Raw genomic sequence first — 24,843 nt, 5'->3', positions numbered from 1 at the left:
AGCCCACTGAGTTTAACGCCGGTCGCGTTTCAGATCCGGTGATAGATTCTGCGAAGCACTGCTCTTGTTAGGGCCAGTGCTAGCAACACTCCCGGTTAGAGTCCCGTGAGCTCATCTACACGTCAAGGAGAAGCTGAAATAGCCTCTCAAGGCTATCAGCATAAGTAGGAGAAAAAAAATATCTCCGACATATATTGTGTTATTAGCATGACGCTCATAGTAGAGAATTTATTTTTGTTGTTTAATTTTAAATTACGTTTCTGAATTAAAGCTCTACTATAATTTAAGTAATAATCAATAATTCAATGGTTTCCGTTTCCGGCCGTTGAAGTGTAAACATCACTGTGATTCTATTTGTAACAAATCGTATTTAAAAAATAGTAAAAGGTTGGTTTAGTCGTCAACACTGTTAAAAACCACTTAATTGGTGCTTCGAGGGACGCAGAAGAAATAAATCTTTGGAATATTAACAGGATCTGTTCAGAAAACTGCAGAAGAAAATCCACAACAACTTTCACAAAACCTGCCAAGTAGAATACGATTCTACCCTACAACTAAAAAAATACTTAATGTCAGTTTGTTGGGTTGGCATTGGTTCTAGTGTTGCCGGTGCATGAAAAGTAGTGTCACCTACTATACTGCGTTCCATTCCACGTTACTTCACAAAAATATGGAAGAACAGTTCCAACTGTTATTTGATAATATGAAGATGGAAATGCAGAAACAAACAGCTGAACTAACTGAATCACTTACCAAAAACTTAATGGATAGGATGGATGAGAAACTTACTCCTATCATTGAAGAAAACGAACAATTAAAACAAAAAGTTAGCGATCTAGAGAAAGAGATGGAATATTTGAAAAGAGAAAAGAAAAGTAACAACATAATTATTTTCGGGCTAGAAGAGAGGGAAAATTCAACATTGGAGCTATTTAATAATGTTAAGATGACCTTCAAAGAAGCTCTTAACATAAATATAGAGCAATCCGAAATAAACAAAATATACCGCTTGGGAAAAAATATAGTTCAGAATAAATCAAGGCCGGTGCTGTGTTCCTTTACAAATGCATGGAGAAAAGATGAAATTATGAAGAATAGAAAGAACTTAAAAAACATTTATGTATCGGAGGATTACTCGAAGGAAATTTTGGAGAAAAGAAAAGCACTGCTACCACGGTTGAAGGAAGAGAGAGAAAAGGGAAATATAGCTTTTCTGATTTACGACAAATTAGTAGTAAAAGAATCCAACACTGAAAAAAGGAAAAGGGAACCAACTATCTCACCGTCACCTTCCAAAAGGCAACCCAGAAAACAGCAAACACTATGCTCTGCGAAAGTTAGCAGGATAAATGCCTTCGATGCAATGCGACCTAGATCGAACTCCTTTACCAACAAACCTACACTCAATAAAAAATAGCAATTAACCGGTAAACGGAAAATCCAAACAAACTATGAAAACAAACAAACAGAAGAAATACCTCTTCCCCCAAGCCGACTGGTCCTCGTGGGGGATAAAGACCACAACCCTCCAACAATACAAAAAAACAACTACAAAGATACAAAAATATACGTCGCAGCCCTTAACGTACTCACGTTGAAGAATGAAGAAAATCTTATAGAATTAACAAATGCCTTAAATAAAATTAAATGGGATATCGTCGGCCTCAGCGAAGTAAGAAGAATGGGTGAAAGAATTATTTCTCAGCCAGACTTCCTCCTATACCACATTGGAACGACGCCAGGACACCATGGCGTTGGTTTCATCGTCAAAAAATATCTTGAAAAATCTGTAGAAGAATTTATAGGAATCTCGGAGCGCATAGCAATGATGAATTTAAAGTTACCGGGATATAAAGATTCATGGTCTATAGTACAAATATATTCACCAACAGAACAATCGGACCTGGAAACAATTGAGGAATTCTACCTTGACTTAAATAACACTATCCAAGAACGTGCCCACAATAACTTAATCGTCATGGGAGATTTCAATGGCCAAATTGGAGCTAAACGTCCAGGAGAAGAGACAGTACTGGGACCATTCACTTACAGTAATAAAATTAGAAGTAGAAATGGAGAAAAACTTATAAATTTTACACTAGAAAATAACTTAACCATTTTAAACTCAGTATATAAAAAAAACACAACGAAAATGTGGACATGGATTTCACCAGATGGAAAAACCAAAAACGAAATAGATTTTATAATGACCAATACAAAGAACTGCTTTACAAATTTCGACGTCATTAATAAATTTAACTTCAATACGAATCATAAACTAATTAGAGCTGAAATAAAATCAGTACAACCAAAGAAACCTAGACCAAGACAGGAACTAACAATCGGTAAGCTCAGCAAGCACCAAATGGCACAACTCGTGGCCAACCTAAGAGATAAACTCACAGACTTCAAAAAGAACACAAATACCAAGGGAACCCAAGAAAAATACAACTGGATAGAGAATATTATTAACGATCAAGTACAACACATTGACAAGATTAGATCTGAACCGAGAAAATGGCTAACATCTAATACCATGAAATTACTAGAGCAAAGAAACCAGCTAATCAGCGCAAAAGAAGGAAAAGACAGAAGAAGGTATTTAGCGAAAATTAGTAAAGACATCAAAGAAAGTATAAGGACGGACAGGAAAAAGAGTAGAATGGAAATTATTGAAAAGCATATAGCCAAAACGGGAGGCATTAAAAAAGCTCATAGAGAATTAACAATTTCAAATGACTGGATCGCAAAGATTAAAAACAACAGCGGAGAATGGCACCATAATAGAACAAATATATTAGGAATCGCTACGTCCTACTACAAAAAAATCTACGAACACAACACCGCTCAGGACAATATCTACCTAGCAGAAACCTCAAGTATCCCTAACATCATTCAAACTGAAGTAACAAAAGCTATAGATAGTCAACACAGAGACAAAGCACCAGGACCCGATGGCATAAGTAACGAAATTCTAAAAGAAAGTAATGAAATTATAACACCAGTTCTCACCGACATGTTTAATGAGATATTAAAAACCGAAATTATCCCACGGCAATGGACAGAATCAAATATTTTACTTCTATATAAGAAAGGAGACAAATATGACATTGGGAACTACCGCCCTATTAGCCTTATGTCCAACATATACAAGGTATTCGCCAAGGTCATACTTAATCGGATTGAAAAAATATTAGACGAACACCAACCCATCGAGCAGGCGGGATTTCGTAAAGGCTATTCAACGATCGACCACATTCATGTAGTACGCCAAGTAATGGAGAAGTATAAAGAACACCAATGCACCTACTATATCGCATTTATTGATTATAGCAAAGCATTCGATTCTTTGTTTCATGAAAAGGTATGGGAGTCATTAAAAGAACAAGGAATTGAACACAAATACATCCGGTTAATAAAAAATGTTTACAGCCAGAATACTGCGAGAATACAATTAGAAAAGAAAGGTGAACCTTTCAGAGTAGGCAAAGGCGTACGACAAGGAGATCCCCTGTCACCAAAAATATTCTCGGCGGTACTAGAATCCATATTCAGAGCTCTAAATTGGGAAAATCTCGGTATCAATGTAGACGGTGTCTCATTGACTCACTTGAGATTCGCAGATGATATTGTGTTATTTGCAAAATCGTCGGAAGACATCACAAGAATGATAAACGAATTATCAACGGAGAGCGAGAAGGTAGGGTTAAAACTGAACCTGGAAAAAACAAAAATAATGACAAACGGAGAGAGAATTCCCATAAACTTAGGAAACAACCAAATTGATTACACCGATGAATATATTTACTTGGGACAGCTAATAACAGATGATAATCCGGTGCTCAAAGAAGTTGAACGAAGAATAACTAATGGCTGGAGAAGGTACTGGGGCTTGAAAGAAATTATGAAGGACAAAAATCTTCATATGAACATTAAAAGCAAACTATTTAATACTTGCGTACTACCAGTTCTCATGTACGGCAGTCAAACATGGGCTTTATCACAAAACACGATTAGCAAGCTTGCATCATGCCAACGCGCAATGGAGAGGAGCATGATGAACGTGAAAAAGTCAGACCGACTGAGTAACCGTATAATAAGAAGCAAAACAAAGGTAATAGATATAGGGTGCAAAATTAGAAGGCTTAAATGGCGTTGGGCAGGGCATATGGTTAGAGGTAAAGATAAATGGAGCAAAGTTGTGACACAATGGTATCCTAGAGAAAGTAAAAGGAAAAAAGGTAGACCGCAAAAAAGATGGGATGACGACATACGACAAGTGGCAGGCGTCACATGGAACAGAGTGGCTCAAGAAAGACATGAGTGGAAAAGGTTGGAGGAGGCCTTTGTCGATTGGCAAACAGATCTGCAGAAAATAAGAAAAATTCAAATAATAGACTAGATTAAGGTTTAAATAAAATTTAAGTTTTATATATTATATTTAATTTTAGTCATATAATTGTAATATGGATCTGAATAAAAGGCTATATTATTATTATAATAATCAATAAAAGTATACATTGATGGTGGGGCGTGTTGCCGCCTGTTTCCACCATGTGATCGAGATCGGAATTCTCGATGTTTAATATGAAATAACTTCCCGCTTATAGGTATTTTATCTAATATATTATACATTTCTCAGTAAACCACTATCAAGGTTCTAATAGAATTGATCACGGTCAATTGAGGTTACTTACTACAAACGATTCGACAATCGCGCGTTTCAAGCAGTTATTAATGGATGACGAAGAGTTCGACGAGTGAACTCACCCATGGACACAGCCCACTGAGTTTCTCGCCGGATCTTCTCAGTGGGTTGCGTTTCCGATTCGGATCCGTAGACTCTGCGAAGCACTGCTCTTGTTAGGATCATTGTAAGCAAAGTCCACAGTTTAGAGTCCCGTGAGCTCACCTACTCGTTCGGTACGCCTAGCATGACCCCTCGAGGTCACTAGAATAGGTTGGAAAAAAAATTGATGAGGCACTTAGGGGACTCCTAATGGCAGCGGCACGCGGGGGACAATGTGCGCACGCGCTTATAAAATAGTCGCGCGATCAATAAGCACCATTCTTGGATTCCCAGCAGCTGAGAAAACACGACTTAAACACAAAAAAAGTATATTTTAAATTCATATAGCGTATTCCAATTTCAATTTCAAGTTAAAAATCGTTGATAAGTTATTGTGTTGTAATTTATTACTTTTCCCTCTACTAAACATGAAGGAGTGCAATAATATTGTTGGTAACAATACTAAAGTGACAATGGAGACGAACTCGTGTCTTCTCAAAGTAGTCGGAAACAACTGCGTGATTTATGTTCGTACTAATTACGGCGACATCGAGGTGGTTGGCAACAATTGTCGGGTGGAGGTGACGAATAACTACGGTTTCATCAACCTTATGGGTGGAAACGGCTTTGTGAACATCAACAAACGTTGGAAGGGCGACAGCGTTCAGCTCCTCGGGACGAATTGTAGGCTGATCGTTGCGGGGAAGCTGATGTCAGTCCCGTCCTACGAGGCCCAACTGTCGCCATCCAGCACGGACCTGGACGACGTTATTGAACCGATTTTCCCATTCGTGATGCGGTGAATAGCGACGACTCAAATGGATTTCGCTTTTGTGTGTTAAACAGTGAAAGATACGTGGCACCTTCAATGACTTTTGATGTGGTTTCTGTGCTTAAGGTTGCGACTCGAGGTCATGATGTAGATGGGTCTGTTTAAATAAAGGCGCTTTTTTTTAAAAATGTTCGTTTTTTTTATATTTACACATCTTTTAAGTAAATTAATTACGTCACAGAATAGATTCTTTTCGGCAAGCATTTTTAAGCTAAACAATTTTTTTGTAGCTGTATTCATTAATTTAATATTATTGCGAATTCCCAATAATATTAAATAGGAAAGAGGTTTCTTTTTGAACACAACATGTCATATAATTAGAGCATTTTTAGTTTAAAAAAGCAGTGAGAGGTCGATGTGTTTCCTGATTCATTATTTTTGAGAAAGATAACAGAAAATCGAGAAAAATAAACAATTCATCGGTTAATCAGTGTACTGTGTACTAAGTAATGTTATTATTACATACTAAGTTACAACGCTTTGTGAAATAGATAATATTATTATCAGTATAGTATTAACGATAGCGTGATCGTAGGTCAACTATGTATTCTGAGAAGAATATCCAGAACGTTTTTTTTAAAGTTGGTGGTTATCAGAGTCCAATGACATCGTCACTGATACTTGAGGTCCGAGTCCTCATTGTATTGTAGTAACTGTCCCATACTTTGCTACACTCTTACTGCCTTCGGTTTCGCGGCAGAACTAGGCGGTGTGGTGGTACTTACCCGTGCGGGCTTAGAACGGTCGCTGTGAGGTGGTTGTACACAAGTCATGTTTCATCAATACGTTAATTTATTACATAACTATGTATGTATGTATGTTAAATGATAATAGAATATTACAAGAACGAAGTAGCTATGTATAATTAAAAGTAGTTGTGGTTCCGATCCGGTGGTAGATTCTGCGAAGCACTGCTCTTGCTAAGGCTAGGGCTGCTCTTATTAGCAACTCTCTCAGGTTGAGTCCCGTGAGTTCACCTAGCAGTCAGTGCGTTGCTGGAATAGTCCCTTAGACTACGAGCTGTGGGAATTGAACACCGGCCCAGTCGCATCACTCGACACGACACACCGAGCGTCTTATCCTTTACGCCACGACGACTTGAAAAGTATTGATACAGGCTCTGAATACAGGTGTGTATTAAATTTTGTTTTGCGTTCATCTACGCAGTTTGTTTAGTACATAAATGAGTCGTCTATTATCAAAGGTGGCAATCTGTGCATTTGGACAAAAAAATGTTATTGATATGTCAATACAGATTGATTTGAATATAATCGTCTCCTTCAAAGAATACGGTTCAAAACCTGCATTAAATAAAGGTTAATACTTAACCTGTTATTTATCTAAGATGTCGTTCAGAAGAGTTTTGTGACTGCCAATGGAATACAAAGTGAATAATTCGTTTTTCTGATTTACCAATAATTGTCCAAAAGTCACATTGCCGGCTTTGATAATAGTCGACTCAAATAACAACCATCATAGTAATGATATGTATTGAATAAAGATTATACAATTTTAACCGTTAGTCATTGTTTTCTCTGCTTATCCTTATCTTATTCTATTATCTGGTGCCGGTTCGGCTATCTGTGGAGTTTGTACTATGAGTAGCTAGCGATAGAGCAAATGAACTTTAGAATTGAGGAAATAATGCTCTTTTTTGTATGTAGTCGGTTAAAATTTGAATTTAGTCAGTTAGATCTCAAAGGTACCACGTTCATGCCGCCGCCCATCTTCAGACCATCTTACATATAGGCATAATATACCTACTCGAACTCGTATTGTATCGTAAAAATTGAGACTTAGACTTAGACTTATACAGGTCTGAAGATGGGCGGCGGCATGAACGTGGTTGATGTCCACGGGCTCCGATGACCATTTAACACCAGGTGAGCCGTGAGCTCATCCACCGATCTCAACAAACAATTAATAAGAATTAGGAAATCAATGAACTGCGAATTATATACAAATTTAAATGTACCTACTAAACCAGAGAGTTGAAATATAACTAGAGGAGCAAACCTCAGTACCTTGCATACACAAAAGTGTAGCCGCTTTATGCGACGACGATGTAGCTTTGAAACTAATAAACATTTTAAATTAAACATATATCCATCTCTCTTACTCTAGTTCACTAGTTACGCGGCGTATCGTTAGTTGGATAAAGATGGTAATATTACTTGAAGCAGAACGATTTATGTTGCCTGCTATAAGACATATTTCGCCAGAATATTTATTATTTAGGCGTTAATTAATAAATAAAATATTTTAACTAAAACAATTTTGAATAAACTTAAATGAAGTTTTTTTTTATTGCTTAGATGGGTGGACGAGCTCAATAATACTAATACAAATAATTTATAATTGTGTAATAATTGTATTTGTGTGTTTTTTTTTATTCAGACGCATATTCAGAAACCATTGTGGTAGCCAGAATCAACTTGATAATTTACTTCGAAAATTTCTGGATTTCATTAATATAAAAATTTCCTATAATCATTCGAAAACCAAAAGATTATTTACTGGCAATACTTTATCAATCATGATATTATGTGTGAAAAGTAATCCCGCTTGCCTTTTTGTGTATTTCCAACCTCGAAAGGCACTCTTTCGCCACAAATTTACCCATTTTTCAGGACTTATTACTCGGACGACGGCACGCACGCAAGTACCTAACAGAATGAAATAAGCCGGGTATACGCCTATGGGCTTATATTGAGTCGTTACGCGTTGTCGCGGTAACTACTCATCTAGTATATTTAAATCAATGTACTAAACAATAAGGTCCATACTATTATGTGGTACTCTAATTTACGTCGTAAAAGTATCGCAAGAAATATTTTAAATCAGTTTTCCTCCGTTGACTCACCGGACACCTATTAGATAATATGAATGGAATTTTATACAAAAGGTAATTAATAGCAATCGTGTTCATATTTACAAGACTTTCTTTTATTTTTATTTATTATTATGAAAAGCGTAATCGAATTCTAAGTACTATGGCGTGGGTTTTTTTAATCGACTAAAGTATATAATATTATTATTTACATTTCTCGCTCAGTAGTGATGATTTTTTTTTTTTATTGCTTAGATGGGTGGACGAGCTCACAGCCCACCTGGTGCTAAGTGGTTACTGGAGCCCATAGACATCTACAACGTAAATGCGCCACCCACCTTGAGATATAAGTTGTAAGGTCTCAGTATAGTTACAACGGCTGCCCCACCCTTCAAACCGAAACGCATTACTGCTTCACGGCAGAACGGTGATACCTACCCGCGCGGACTCACAACAGGTCCTACCACCAGTAAAAAATATATTAGTTTTCTTTATGTTATTGTCATATTTGTTTTGTAAATAAAATAGATTGTGGTCTGAGATGATAGGAAGGTCTGCTACCCAGTTTGAGCATTCTGCCTGATTACTTTTTATTATTTAATTAGTTGTACCAACAAAGTGATCATCAATTCATCAACATCGACGAATTGACAAGAAAGTACATGACAAATATCACCTCAATTATAGGTACAAACCTATAGCGGACACCTCCTCTGTCGCCGGGTATCATCGATACGCGATACCTTTTTTTTTTTTTTTCGGGCCGGGGGCCGAACCTCCTACGAGGTACCCGCGCCTAGGGGGCGCGCGGGTTATGTGAGACTCAACGATCTGCAGGTGTTGAGAGCAGATCGCGGGCCCAAGGATTTTAGGGCCCACCCACTAAACGACTCCCCTGCACTCTTACACCCGACGTCCGATCTCCGTCCGGGGTCAGAACCCGTTCAGAGTAGGGGGGTTCCCGCGGTCAACACTACAACCAGACACGCGGCGCCACCCCGAGGACGCCCGACCGACGGGTCGTCGAGGCGATAGTCGACGACCAACGACGTCGGTCTCCGCGGTACGGCGGCCCTACCAGGCCGCCCGGGCGGTGCCGCTGGTGTTCCGGGATACCCCGCTGGGCCAGAACCAGCCTGCCGGGTCGGAACGCGATACACCGCCGACCGGGTTGCTCTTCAACAGTATGTTCGGCGACGACAGCGACGACGAAAATGCGGACCGCATCGCAGTCCGCAGCCGCCGACGCGCCGTCCCGTCCTCCTGGTGCCAGCGCGCTAGAGTGACGGTAGCGTGCGGCGCAGCCTCAACCCCCTTAGGTCGCCCCGTGACCATCACCGGGAGGAGACTGCCTCCTCATAGGGGCTGGAGCTGGACAAACGCCCTCCTCCGAACCCCGGCTCGACGGCGGCGGCACGGCGCCGAGAGGGAAGAAGAGCTCTCCCTCTCCCGTTCCGCCGCCTCCTTCTGCGAGATGGTGGACTCGCAGAAGTCGAGCATCGCCTGCCAGGACTCGTCGCTGCCGAGCATCGTAGCCATGACGGTCGGAAGCGACAAGTTCGGTTCTATTTTTGCAACGAGGACGCGGCGCTGCTCCGCGAAAGCGGTGCAGTACGCGAGCGTGTGCTCCGCCGTGTCCTCGTTGCAGCCACTGCAGTGGTGGCACTTCGGCGTCGGCTCCCTCCGGGCGACGAGGTGCGGGTAGCGACCGAAACAGCCGTGTCCCGTGAGCACCTGCGTCGCTCGGAAGGTGAGACGTCCTCGGTCGCGATTCACCCAGTCCGAGAGGACCGGGCGGATCGCCTCGACAGTCCGTCGCCCGTAGGCGGGGTCCGCCAGGCGGCGAGACCACGCCTCGAGCACGGCACGCCGAGATTGAAGTTTCCGCGCTCGAACTTCCGCCGCGCCGGGACGCGGCTCCCCCCTGGAGCGGAGATCGCATCGCCACGCGTAATCCGCAGCGAGCGCCTCCGCTTCTAGGTCCCAGGGAGGCGTCCCAGCTAGCACGCACGCCGCCTCAAACGAGACGGTGCGGTATCCACGAACCGCCCTGACCGCATCGATACTCGATACCTACCTCAAGACTAAGCATTATCTTATTTATTACATTTATTTCCGTCGCCAGGGACCGCGTCACTTTCCTCAGAATCTGTTTTCTCCTACTGCTTCCTTAAAGCAATTTCTCGAGGTATTCTTCGTCACTTCTGACAAAGTACCCGAGATCTTTGCGTTGTCAAATGGCTGACACCATACAACCAATACGTTTGACTTTGAAAACAGTTTTAATTTACACTTCTTTAGCTCTCATTCGCACGGGCGTTTTAAAAACGTTGCGTTAAAACTCGGCATTGGCGCTTTTACGAGCTTATTGATCGATAATCTTTAGTTCCGTCATGTGTCATTTACTTTTGACAAAGTCAGATGAGATCCGATTTACAATGATCATCATATTATTGATACACATGATATTGCTGCTATTACGTTATCGTTACAGAATAGCACTCACATTAGCGCGCATACCTTCCCATGGTGCTCAGTCCTAAGTCCCTACTGTTGTTATTTTTTTTTTGCCTTACGAGCATTCCCTGATTTTTGGTTTTGGGGGATCCCGTGATCGGGCTATGCGTCTTTTGAGAAGGCATGAATAAAAACGCTTTTGTGTTCGTTGTCGCAAGAGAAAAAAATTGGACGTTGGAAATAATTATATGTTGGAGAAGCCACAATTATTAACACCATCGTCAAACATCATAGGGGCGAATAAGGTGATCGAGCTAAGAGAAATATTGAGTACACCAATCACGTTTGCTGTCTTAGAACAATTTAGAAATCTTCTCTTAACGTTAGCAAACGAAAACGAATGACAGTTCTTAGGACGGAGGCAGCGCTCTTCAAGAAAGCTGGTTGGTAAGTGTGATGGCGTCTATTCGCCTCCATCCGCTAGGCTCTGTCGTAGCACGAAGTTAGCAGAGTTCCGACGATACCGCAATCGTGCTGCCATCTCTCAGGAATCGTGCTGCGTTTCGTTTAGCTACCAAACTAATGACCGTCTCCGACATTATCCCATGATTTGCAAGCGAAGTAAATTGTCCCTTCGAAATAAGGTGACACTACAAAACTTGCATACGCCCCATCATGACCTATGCAAGCACAGTGTTCGCTCACGCGGCACGCACTAACTTGACACCCCTTCAAGTTATTCAATCTCATTTTTGCAGGATAGCCGTCGGAGCACCATGGTTCCTAAGGAACGTGGATCTCCATGATGACCTAGAGCTTGACTCAGTAAGTATCTACAGTCGGCATCATTGCGCCACTTGGAGAAGGCGGCACGACATGAGAATCCGCTTATCGTGGCCGCTGGGAATTACATACCCGACCCTGTAGACCGAATGGCAAACAGTCGACGTCGCCCTAAACACGCCATTACGGATCCTCCCGATCCATTAACGGTGCTTTTAGATACCACAAGCACCGGTCACTGTCCTCGTCGAACCCGTCGCTTGCGACGAAGGGCTCGACGAGCGAATTAACCCATAGACACAGCCCACTGAGTTTAACGCCGGTCGCGTTTCAGATCCGGTGATAGATTCTGCGAAGCACTCCTGTTGTTAGGGCCAGTGCTAGCAACACTCCCGGTTAGAGTCCCGTGAGCTCATCTACACGTCAAGGAGAAGCTGAAATAGCCTCTCAAGGCTATCAGCATAAGTAGGAGAAAAAAAATATCTCCGACATATATTGCGTTATTAGCATGACGCTCATAGTAGAGAATTTATTTTTGTTGTTTAATTTTAAATTACGTTTCTGAATTAAAGCTCTACTATAATTTAAGTAATAATCAATAAAAGTATACATTGATGGTGGGGCGTGTTGCCGCCTGTTTCCACCATGTGATCGAGATCGGAATTCTCGATGTTTAATATGAAATAACTTCCCGCTTATAGGTATTTTATCTAATATATTATACATTTCTCAGTAAACCACTATCAAGGTTCTAATAGAATTGATCACGGTCAATTGAGGTTACTTACTACAAACGATTCGACAATCGCGCGTTTCAAGCAGTTATTAATGGATGACGAAGAGTTCGACGAGTGAACTCACCCATGGACACAGCCCACTGAGTTTCTCGCCGGATCTTCTCAGTGGGTTGCGTTTCCGATTCGGATCCGTAGACTCTGCGAAGCACTGCTCTTGTTAGGATCATTGTAAGCAAAGTCCACAGTTTAGAGTCCCATGAGCTCACCTACTCGTTCGGTACGCCTAGCATGACCCCTCGAGGTCACTAGAGGTTGGAAAAAAAATTGATGAGGCACTTAGGGGACTCCTAATGGCAGCGGCACGCGGGGGACAATGTGCGCACGCGCTTATAAAATGGTCGCGCGATCAATAAGCACCATTCATCAGTTCCGATCGCAACGCTGTTGAGCCCGGACGCGTTTTCCTGAATAATTGTCGCTGCTGTCGCGATTGTGTGTCTAGTTTGCACGACATCGTCGTTGTCGCTTTGATCGCGACTTTGTTTTGCATTCCGGACGCTCTGTCGCTGGCATCGCGACCTTGATTCAGTAAAGCGTAATTCGAGTTCGTAGTTCTGCAATCGAAAACGACAATTTCATATTATCACCAAAACATCCAATCCATTGTCATTATTATTTTTATTTATCTATCATTTTAAAAAACAGTCTCTTTCGAGACTAACCCCCACTGCGATCACCGCTTGTTGTGGCACTCACAACCCAGTGGGGCCCCCACCTTCCCAAACTCTCCACCCCAATCCCAGCTGACTGCCGTTTTCACGGCATAGGCATCCCCCCCCCTGCAAATCACTGCTGGCTGGTACAGCGCAGGGGGTTTAAACTCCCACTCAGGGGACTCGCCTTTCGGCGAGTTGCTTTAAGTCCCGGGGACGCCCCCCCTGGGCACAACCACCATGGCGGACGACGACCCCGCCATGTTCGTCCTTTTCGTCCGGGAGTTTTGCCCGGACATCATGACTCAATTTAAGGCCCATAAAGCCAAATTAGCAGCTCAGTCCCGCGCACCGCTCGCCGCCGCCGCGAATATCCCAGACTCGCCGATGTCGCCCCCCACCCCCGCGCCCGCGTCGATAGCGTCCTGCGCGGCATCGAGCTCCGGCTCCGACTCCGAGTCGGAGATGGAGTTCGAGTCGGCCGCCAGCCCCGAACCCGGAACCTCCGATGGGTTCCAAACCGTCACGCGCGGGAAAAAACGCGCCCGCGCCGTGGAACCGTCCGCGGCGCCGAAACAACCCAAGGCCGCGAACGCGTCGCGGCCAAAAGTCGTGGTCTCTCCCGACTCCCCTCGCCGCGCAACCCCGTCGCCGCGACCCCAACCCGCGTCCGTCCGCAAAATTCCCGCGCCGCCGCCGGTCATCTTGCGGGAAAAGTCGTCGTGGAACCGGGTATCCCAGGCCCTTACGGCCAACAAAATTAATTACTCCCAAGCGCGTAATCTCGCGCACGGGATACAAATTAAAGTCGCAACGCCGGGCGACCATAGGGCCCTCACTTCTTACCTCCGAAAGGAGAGCATAGGCTACCACACCTATGCACTCCAGGAGGACCGCGAGCTCCGCGTAGTAATACGCGGAGTACCTAAAGAGCTCGACGTCGAGCTAATCAAAGAAGATTTAATTAGGCAAACGTACGCGATTATAAGTGTGCACCGTATGCACAGCGGGCGCGATAAATTCGCATACAACATGGTTCTCGTCGCGCTGGAACCAACCGCCGAAGGCAAACGAATTGCCTCAAGCCTCCGCACCGTTTGCGGCTTATCCGGGGTCACCGTCGAGGCCCCATATAAAAAAGGCACTCCCGGGCAGTGCCACCGCTGTCAGTTATACGGCCACTCCGCGCGCAACTGCCACGCGCGCCCGCGGTGCGTAAAGTGCCTCGGCGACCACGCGACAGCCGACTGTTCGCGGGTCAAAGAGACAGCGACTGAACCACCGAGCTGTGTGCTCTGCCAGAAGCAGGGCCACACAGCCAACTACCGCGGATGCCCCAAGGCCCCGCGGAAGCGTCTGGCCAACGCGCCTCCAAAAACCGTCGGCCCTAAGACTTCGGCGCCCCGCGCGCCGAAACCTGCCTTCGTGCCGGCACCGGTGCCCACCGTCTCCGCGTGGGCAAAACCGCTGCCGCTCACGTTGGCAGGAAAGCCACCGGCACCCCAGCCCCTGCTCGCGCCGCGCCCCGCCCCCGCGCCCGGTCCCGCGCCTCGCCCCGGCCCCGCGCGGCCTGTCGTTAACGAATTCTCAATCGTGCGCGATTATATCGCCGCGATAAATATCGACCGCATGCGTGCGTTCGCCTACGCCATGCGCAGAGCGGTCACGGCCGAAGACCGCCTAAACGCGACGTTCGAGTACATCGACGTCATCGAGTCCGTCCAGCGCACGCTGGTTTGATTACCGGTAATCAATGGCGTGCAACGGTAGGGAAAAACCGCGTTCCATAAAGTTAGCATTTTATAATGCTAACGGACTCGCGCGTCAGCGCGATCAAGTATATGAGTTTCTCCGCGATAATCTCATCGACATCCTTCTGGTGCAGGAGACCTTCCTAAAGCCCTCGCGTCGCGACCCCAAAGTCGCGAATTACGTCATGGTTAGGAATGACAGACTCTCCGCCCGCAAGGGCGGGACTGTCATTTACTATAGGAGGGCCCTGCACTGCGTCCCTCTCGATACTCCCTCGCTCTTACATATCGAGGCGTCAGTGTGCCGCATCGCGCTGACGGGACACCAGCCGATCGTCATCGCATCCGTTTATCTCCCCCCTGACAAACCCCTCCTGAGCAGTGACCTCGAGACACTGTTCGGTATGGGGGACGCGGTCATCCTGGCAGGCGATTTAAATTGCCACCACACTAGGTGGAACTGCCATCGCACGAATGTGAACGGTAGGCGTCTCGACGCGTTCATAGACGACCTCACATTCGAAATATTCAACCCCCCGACCCCCACGTACTATCCGTACAACGCCGCGCGTCGTCCGAGCACAATAGATCTGGCACTGCTGAGGAACGTAACTCTGCGCTTACGCTCCATCGAGGCAATGTCAGAACTCGACTCAGACCACCGACCTGTCGTCATGCAGCTCGGTCGCCCACTCAACCGCGAACCAGATACGAGGACCATGGTGGATTGGAAGAAGCTGGGCACGTGCTTAGCTGACACCGCTCCACCAATCCTCCCTTGCGGCCCGGATTCAACTCCATCCCCCGAGGATACCGTCGAATCCATAAACATCTTCACTGATCACGTCTCGACGGCGATCATAAGATCTTCGAAACAAGTCGATGTGGAGGACTGCTTCCACCGCATCAGACTTTCCCCCGATCTTAGGGACCTCGTTAGAATCAGAAACGCGGCAATCCGGGCCTACGATCGATATCCCACGGATTCAAACCGGACTCGGATGCGTCGCTTACAGCGGGAGGTCAAATCCCGCTTAAGCGACGCCCGAAACGAAAACTGGGATAGTTATTTAGAAGAACTCGCGCCCACTCACCAAGCATACTGGCAACTAGCTAGGACCCTCAAGTCCGAAACTATAGCCACTATGCCGCCTCTCGTACGCCCTTCAGGCCAATCACCGGCTTACGATGACGATGACAAGGCAGAGTTGCTGGCCGATGCACTGCAAGAGCAGTGCACCACCAGCACTCAACACGCGGACCCCGAACACACCGAGTTCGTCGACAGGGAGGTCGAGCGCAGAGCTTCCCTGCCGCCCTCGGACGCGTTACCCCCCATTACCACTTCCGAGGTCAAGGAGGCGATCGATAGCCTACAACCACGGAAAGCTCCCGGCTCCGACGGCATCCGCAACCGCGTGCTTAAACTGTTACCAGCCCAACTGATAACGATGTTGGCCACCATATTAAATGCTGCTATGACGAACTGCATCTTTCCCGCGGCGTGGAAAGAAGCGGACGTTATCGGCATACACAAGCCGGGCAAACCGAAGAACGAAACCGCGAGTTACCGCCCCATCAGTCTCCTCCCGGCGATAGGCAAACTTTACGAACGGCTCCTTCGTAAACGCCTCTGGGACTTCGTATCCGCGAATAAAATTCTTATAGACGAGCAGTTTGGATTCCGCGCCAGACACTCGTGCGTCCATCAAGTGCACCGCCTCACGGAGCACATCTTACTAGGGCTGAACAGGCGGAAACCCATTCCGACAGGAGCCCTCTTCTTCGATATAGCGAAGGCGTTCGATAAAGTCTGGCACAACGGTTTGATATACAAACTGTATAACATGGGAGTGCCAGACAGGCTCGTGCTCATCATACGAGACTACTTGTCGAACCGTTCGTTCCGATATCGAGTCGAGGGAACGCGTTCCCGGCCCCGTCACGTCACAGCCGGAGTCCCGCAAGGCTCCGCCCTCTCCCCGTTACTATTCAGTTTGTATATCAACGATATACCCCGGTCTCCGGAGACCCATCTGGCGCTCTTCGCCGATGACACCGCCATCTACTACTCGTGTAGGAAGAAGGCGTTGCTTCATCGACGACTTCAGACCGCAGCTACCACCATGGGACAGTGGTTCCGGAAGTGGCGCATCGACATTAACCCCACGAAAAGCACAGCGGTGCTCTTCAAAAGGGGTCGCCCTCCGAACACCACGCTGAGCATCCCTCTCCCGACTAGGCGCGTCAATAACCCCGCCCCCGCCGTTCGCCCAATCACGATGTACGACCAGCCCATACCGTGGGCCCCGAAGGTCAAATATTTAGGCGTCACCCTCGACAGTAGGATGACATTCCGCCCCCACATCAAGACGGTACGCGATCGTGCCGCCTTCATCCTAGGACGTCTCTACCCGATGATATGTAGGCGAAGTAAAATGTCCCTTAGAAATAAGGTGACACTCTACAAAACTTGCATACGCCCCGTCATGACCTATGCAAGTGTAGTGTTCGCTCACGCGGCCCGCATACACTTAAAATCCTTTCAAATTATTCAATCCCGTTTTTGCAGGATAGCCGTCGGAGCCCCGTGGTTCGTCAGGAACGTCGACCTCCATGACGACCTGGACTTAGAGTCCATCAGTAAGTATCTGCAGTCGGCGTCCATGCGCCACTTCGATAAAGCGGCACGACACGAGAACCCTCTCATCGTGGCCGCCGGTAACTACATTCCCGATCCTGCGGACAGAATGGAAAGCAGTCGACGTCGCCCTAAACACGTCATCTCGGATCCTCCTGATCCACTAACGGTGCTTTTAGGTACTTCAAGCACCGGTCACCGTTCTCGTCGAACCCGTCGCTTGCGACGAAGGGCTCGACGAGTAAATTAACTCTCAGACACAGCCCACTGAGTTTCTCGCCGGATCTTCTCAGTGGGTCGCGTTTCCGATCCGGTGGTAGATTCTGCGAAGCACGACTCTTGCTAGGGTTCGTGTTAGCAACATCGTCAGGTTTGAGCCCCGTGAGCTCACCTACTAAAGTTAAGGCTACGCTGAAATAGCCGCTAGGGCTATCAGCTTAGGTAGGAAAAAAAAAAAAAAAAAAAAAAAAATAAGCACCATTCTTGGATTCCCAGCAGCTGAGAAAACACGACTTAAACACAAAAAAAGTATATTTTAAATTCATATAGCGTATTCCAATTTCAATTTCAAGTTAAAAATCGTTGATAAGTTATTGTGTTGTAATTTATTACTTTTCCCTCTACTAAACATGAAGGAGTGCAATAATATTGTTGGTAACAATACTAAAGTGACAATGGAGACGAACTCGTGTCTTCTCAAAGTAGTCGGAAACAACTGCGTGATTTATGTTCGTACTAATTACGGCGACATCGAGGTGGTTGGCAACAATTGTCGGGTGGAGGTGACGAATAACTACGGTTTCATCAACCTTATGGGTGGAAACGGCTTTGTGAACATCAACAAACGTTGGAAGGGCGACAGCGTTCAGCTCCTCGGGACGAATTGTAGGCTGATCGTTGCGGGGAAGCTGATGTCAGTCCCGACCTACGAAGCCCAGCTGTCGCCATCCAGCACAGACCTGGACGACGTTATTGAACCGATTTTCCCATTCGTGATGCGGTGAATAGCGACGACTCAAATGGATTTCGCTTTTGTGTGTTAAACAGTGAAAGATACGTGGCACCTTCAATGACTTTTGATGTGGTTTCTGTGCTTTAGGTTGCGACTCGAGGTCATGATGTAGATGGGTCTGTTTAAATAAAGGCGCTTTTTTTTGAAAATGTTCGTTTTTTTTATATTTACACATCTTTTAAGTAAATTAATTACGTCACAGAATAGATTCTTTTCGGCAAGCATTTTTAAGCTAAAAAATTTTTTTGTAGCTGTATTCATTAATTTAATATTATTGCGAATTCCCAATAATATTAAATCGTCGGCTTATTGCAAGAAGTCATTAAGTGACATATTCATTATTTTGGGAAAACGGCATTTTAGTTGGAATTAGTTAGTGGTTATGTTGATTAGCCCATATTATCCTTCATACATAACTACAGTGAGAAAAACTGAATGTTTTGGATTGCTTAATATGTATATTAATTAAAACAAGTGAGGGTCGCTAATCATATAACATTATATATTATTTATAAACTAAAACTAAAAGTTAATGACTTCTTGCTACTGTAAGTCGGTTTTATATGTGAATTAATTATTTCTTAAATTAAAATAAACCAACAAAATACTTATCAAACCTTATTGAAATAAACAAAAACGAATAATAACATAATAATCAAAAACATTTTTTTCATAACAGTTGACGTAAGAACTTGCAATAGCTAATATTGCCAAGTACTCACGACAACTTCGCAGTCTCAAAAGTTGTACATCATTTTATTTTTATTTTATTGCTTAGATGGGTGTACGAGTTCACAGCTCACCTGGTATTAAGTGGTTACTGGAGCCCATTGACATCTACAATGTAAATGCGCCACCCACCTTGAGATATAAGTTCTAAGGTATCAGTATGGTCACAACGCTGCCCCACCTATACAGAGGAGGGCCATTTGGATTGTTGATAATCCCATTCCCACGTATCGTTTGGAACCTCTGGGTCTGCGGAGGACTTCCGTTCCCTCTGTATTTTGTACCGTATGTTCCATGGGGAGTGCTCTGAGGAATTGTTCGAGATGATACCGGCATCTCGTTTTTACCATCGCACCGCCCGCCACCGGAGTAGAGTTCATCCATACTATCTGGAGCCACTGCGGTCATCCGCAGTGCGTTTCCAGAGATCTTTTTTGCCACGTACCATCCGGCTATGGAATGAGCTCCCCTCCACGGTGTTTCCCGAGCGCTGTGACATGTCCTTCTTCAAACGAGGCTTGTGGAGAGTATTGAGCGGTAGGCAGCGGCTTGGCTCTACCTCTGGCATTGCTGAAGTCCATGGGCGACGGTAAACACTCACCATCAGGTGGACCGTATGCACGTCTGCCTACAAGGGCAATAAAAAAAAAACCCTTGAAGCCGAAACGCATTTCTGCTTCACGGCAGAAATAGGCGGGGTTGTGGTACCCACCCGTACGGACTTACAAGAGGTCCTACCACCAGTAATTACGCAAATTATAATTATGCGAGTTTATTACACGATGTTATTCCTTCACCGTGGAAGTAGATCGTGAACATATTTTGTTAAGTACGTATTTCATCAGAAAAATTGGTACCCGCCTGCGGGATTCGAACCCCGGTGCATCGCTAGATACGAATGCACCGGACGTCTTATCTTTTAGGCCACGACGACTTAAATAATAAACTAAAAATAATTTTCTTCTCCCTGTTAGTCAATCACTCATGTATTCATTCAATCATGTATTTTTTAATGAAAATTAGGAACTGAGCTTAAACACCATACAAAAACATAAAACAAATAAAAAAATCTAGGTTAAAAAAATCTGTATCAGAGGTTTCTTCTTCAGGAAGATCATTCTTTATCAGGTATATTATTATACCAATGGTGTAGCTCTGCAGGCTAGGTCTTTAAAATTGGAAACGTAGTCATACCTATATTGAACAATTTTAAGTCGGTCTTTCCAAGCTTGAAGCATTTAACCTTCAAACACTGTAGTCCTACAGTGTCAATTGACTTATTAAACATTAATTTGTTTTTCAACTCTTTTAGGTTCAAGATATCAGAGTGGCTCATTACTATAGGTTCATACGGCGTCTTTGCTGTTTTTTTTTTCTTTTTTAGCTTTCTGTTCGATCTAGCCAATCTTAAAACATTACAGAGGTCTACCATAGAAAAAATTGGCATAAGACACATTTGATTCTCGATAGAACTATGCATATTATCGATATCCATATTATGTGTGTGGCCCAATTCTAAATACTTACGTTCAACCACCTCAAGGTGGGTAACTTGAACTAAGTATAGCATTAAGAATAACAGAAACTGATTACGTTCTTGCATCAGCTCGCTGAGTTTCTCGCCGGGTCTTCTCTGTGGGTTGCGATTCCGATCCGGTAGTAGATTCATTCACGAAGCAGCTGTTCTTGAGTTGTTAGGTCTTCTTCGGAGGCGCACGGACAGCTGTTAGCAAATCCCACCCCTCTTGGCTGATCCTTTGCTAGCCCACATGTCCTGGTGAATCTGGAAAGGCCTCCGGGCCACCAGTAATCCTTCAATCCTAAAAAAATATAAAAAAGCCTGTCTGGTGTTACAGTGATTACTGCAGCTCATAGAGATCCAACGTGAAAGCCACCACCCATCTTGAGACCCGAAATCTAAATCTAAATTGTTCCGTATGCTGCTTCGCTTCGATGGTGGTACCAACTCGTACGGGCTTGCCATACGCCATATCAACCATCCTATCAGTAAATACAAGTTGGCAATCGTAGTCCACTGGTATGATTCTCAGATAACGATGTTGCCCGTTCTCCAGTGTATCATTTAACATCTTCTACACCCGTGGAAAGAATGATGCTATTGTAGGTCAGGTGTTTGCTTGCTAGGTTGTGCGAAGGTTGTTCAGAACTTCAATTGCTCCAACATCTTGCTTCCTCATCCTTGTTTGAAACATTTATTTCGTTGCATTTTGTCAGAAATCATTAACTTCTATAACAGGCGTGGTAATCAATGTATCTCGCCGCAAACTGAGCGAGCGAGGCAGTACTCTTTCGTCCCGCGCAAACCCACCCTCACCCGCGTTCGTCGGTTTCGTCTTATGCCCCGTGTTTCCTAGACAAGCTGTTTTGTCGCATTTCACCAAACCCTATATAACTCACTAAACTACAACCGAGGGACCACGTAGCCTGCAAGAAGTTACTATGTTCTTTTAATCGATGTTAACTTATTAAAATCATGCCATCAACAAAATGGAAAAAATAAGGAAAAAGAATAAATGATTTTATGGAAATCTTAATATTATGATTTATATTATATTAATATCGATAAAAATCATTAAGATTACTTATTGTGCATTTGTGATGAAATAATTCATTACAGAAACTAACTAAATGTAAATAATGAATTTTATCGAAATGCAATTTTAAGCTATATTATACTACACTGTTTTGATAAAATTAATTAGATGCTGAAAATGAGTTCTGTAATGTAATGTATGCTGTTTTCAAATAATTATCCATTTAATAAAAATAACTAATGCTGCTTAGTGAATCTTTGTAAATGCCTGACTTCCAAAGTTGCAATTATCAATTTTCTACCAAAGACGTAACGGCTAAAATTGGCCAGCTAGAAATTTGTGTGTTTTTGCATTTTGTAGAATATGCAAAAATGAGCCCATTATAGATAAAAACGCATTTAGTGATTTTTTGCAGTTAATGAGTTCTTGCAATAAGCCGACGAAATAGGAAAGAGGTTTCTTTTTGAACACAACATGTCATATAATTAGAGCATTTTTAGTTTAAAAAAGCAGTGAGAGGTCGATGTGTTTCCTGATTCATTATTTTTGAGAAAGATAACAGAAAATCGAGAAAAATAAACAATTAATCGGTTAATCAGTGTACTGTGTACTAAGTAATGTTATTATTACATACTAAGTTACAACGCTTTGTGAAATAGATAATATTATTATCAGTATAGTATTAACGATAGCGTGATCGTAGGTCAACTATGTATTCTGAGAAGAATATCCAGAACGTTTTTTTTAAAGTTGGTGGTTATCAGAGTCCAATGACATCGTCACTGATACTTGAGGTCCGAGTCCTCATTGTATTGTAGTAACTGTCCCATACTTTGCTACACTTTTACTGCCTTCGGTTTCGCGGCAGAACTAGGCGGTGTGGTGGTACTTACCCGTGCGGGCTTAGAACGGTCGCTGTGAGGTGGTTGTACACAAGTCATGTTTTGATGATAAATCATTCATCAATACGTTAATTTACCTCCGCGGATATCGGCCGCCCCTGCGTCTGCACGGAGAGGAAGGCTAAGCCCTGCGCCAGCGCGGGCTGAAGACATCCGTTCGCCACTGGCGAGAATGGTGGATGAGTGGCCGGCGCTACCGCCGCCTCTTTCACCCTCGCGTGCTGCGGGATTGCAGGCTCGCGGGCCACACAACACGGCTGCTGGGATAGAAGAGGTGGACTACTCCCTTCCAAGCAGAGAGGAAATGGTGGCCTGTATCTCGCGGGCGGTGGCGGTTGAGGTCAGCAAGCACTTTGCCGGCCTCGAGGAGATACTCCGCTCTTTGATTGGTTCCGGAGATTGCGTCCCGGCGCCAACAACCGCAGCCGCCCCGCGGGGCCAGGCCACCCGGCCGACCTCTACCCCCACGCCATCCGCGAGGTTGGCCCGGCGTAGAGGCCGGGACCAGAATAACAAGGGTACGGGTGCCCAGAATCCTGCCCCGAAATCCCAACCCCGTCCCCTTCCTGCTCCCCCGTCAAGCATGGACGAGGGCTGGACGGAAGTGGTGAAGCGGGGCAAGAAAGCTAAGCAGCAGACAACGGCTCTGGCAGCTCCCAGAGGGGGTCGAGCGCCAACTGCGGCAGCCCGAAGCACAGAGCTGGCGGCCGTGGTTGCTCCTCATGAGAGTCGAGCACTGGCAACCAGGAAGCAGAACGGCAAAAAGAAGAAGCCGCGCGCAACGCGGTCGGCTGCCGTCGTAGTGACGTTGCTACCGGCCGCCGCCGAAAAGGGCCTCACCTATAATGACGTGATGGCCCGAGCGCGCGCGGCTGTAAGTTTGGACGAAATCGGGGCGGAGGAGGGCCTCCGCTTCCGGCATACAGCCAATGGAGCGAAGCTGCTGGAGTGTCCCGGTGCCGATAGTTCTGGCATCGCAGACAAACTAGTGGCGACGCTCCGCGTGGCACTGCCGGAGGATGAGGTGCGCGTGCACAGGCCGGTGAGGATGGCCGAGATTAGAATCACCGGCCTGGACGACTGTGCTACCAAGGAGGAGGTGGCAGCCGCAATAGCCGCTCAAGGTGGATGTGCCCTGGAGAGCGTGACCGTGGGCGAACTTCGCTCAGGGTACTCTGGGGCCAGGTCAGCGTGGGCGCGCTGCCCTGTGGAGGCAGCCACTTCCTTGGCCACTCCTCCGCCAGGAAGATCGATGGGGGATCCGGGGAGACTGCGCGTGGGCTGGATAGCGGCCCACGTGCGTCTCCAAGAACCACGTGCCTGGCGATGTCTCCAATGCTTTAGCACCGGGCATGGCCTCGCTAGGTGCACTAGCTCGGTTGACCGTAGCGGTCTGTGTTTCCGCTGCGGCCAACCGGGCCATAAAGCGGCGTCCTGCACAGCCGCCCCGCACTGCGCTCTGTGCGCTGCGGCCGGGCGCAGGGCAAACCACCGGGCGGGAGGCAAGGCGTGCTTCCCGTCCGGTGATAATACCGAACGCAACCGGCGCCGAAAATCAAAGCGCCGACAAAAGAGAAGGTTGGCCAGAGGAGCACTGGCCAACGCTGTAATCCCCGATGCGGCGCCGGTGCCGGTGGGCGGGGGCAGCGGTGAAGGGGAGGGGGCGATGGATGTGGTCCAACAGTAATGGACCACACCTATCGCTTCCTGCAAGGAAACCTGAACCACTCCGCCAGAGCCCAAAAAAAAAAAAAAGGACATGCTGTCTCAGAGCATGGCGGAGTGGTCCATAGATGTGGCTGTGGTCGCCGAGCCGTACTTCGTTCCCCCAGCAAATGATTGCTGGTTTGGGGACGACGGCGGCCTGGCGGCCATAGTCATAAGAAGAGACGCGGCGATCCCCCCCCTGGCGATGGTGACCAGGGGTCAAGGGTTCGTCGCGGTGCAACTGGAAGGGACCGTCGTGATCGGGGCGTACTTCTCTCCGAACAGGCCTACCGTCGAGTTCGGGCATTTCCTGAGCGAGATCGGGGCGATTGCTCGCCGCCTCGCTCCTCGTCCAGTGATTCTCGCGGGGGACCTCAATGCGAAGTCTGTCGCATGGGGCTCCCC

At 45.8% G+C, this 24,843-nt stretch overlaps 3 protein-coding genes across 3 annotated transcripts; all 3 read left to right on the top strand.

Annotated features, from left to right (window-relative positions):
- Positions 1 to 670: 670 nt before the first annotated feature.
- On the top strand, positions 671 to 1,417 carry LOC134201856 (uncharacterized). Its single transcript, XM_062677105.1, has one exon. The coding sequence runs from the start codon at positions 671 to 673 to the stop codon at positions 1,415 to 1,417; it is 747 nt and encodes a 248-aa protein (XP_062533089.1).
- Positions 1,418 to 4,748: 3,331 nt separating this feature from the next.
- Positions 4,749 to 5,749, top strand: LOC105842836 (uncharacterized). Its single transcript, XM_038010736.2, has one exon. The coding sequence runs from the start codon at positions 5,218 to 5,220 to the stop codon at positions 5,590 to 5,592; it is 375 nt and encodes a 124-aa protein (XP_037866664.1). The 5' UTR covers positions 4,749 to 5,217; the 3' UTR covers positions 5,593 to 5,749.
- Positions 5,750 to 18,055: 12,306 nt separating this feature from the next.
- LOC119628451 (uncharacterized) lies at positions 18,056 to 18,686 on the top strand. Its single transcript, XM_038010624.2, has one exon. The coding sequence runs from the start codon at positions 18,163 to 18,165 to the stop codon at positions 18,535 to 18,537; it is 375 nt and encodes a 124-aa protein (XP_037866552.1). The 5' UTR covers positions 18,056 to 18,162; the 3' UTR covers positions 18,538 to 18,686.
- The last annotated feature ends 6,157 nt before the right edge of the window (positions 18,687 to 24,843 follow it).

Source organism: Bombyx mori, chromosome 4 (assembly GCF_030269925.1).
Source record: "Bombyx mori chromosome 4, ASM3026992v2".
NCBI lineage: Eukaryota > Metazoa > Arthropoda > Insecta > Lepidoptera > Bombycidae > Bombyx > Bombyx mori.
This window is presented reverse-complemented; position numbering and strand designations above follow the sequence as displayed.

Coding starts and splice junctions, on each gene's coding strand:
- LOC134201856 (XM_062677105.1), top strand. CDS start 671: ATGGAAGAACAGTTCCAACTGTTATTTGATAATATGAAGATGGAAATG.
- LOC105842836 (XM_038010736.2), top strand. CDS start 5,218: ATGAAGGAGTGCAATAATATTGTTGGTAACAATACTAAAGTGACAATG.
- LOC119628451 (XM_038010624.2), top strand. CDS start 18,163: ATGAAGGAGTGCAATAATATTGTTGGTAACAATACTAAAGTGACAATG.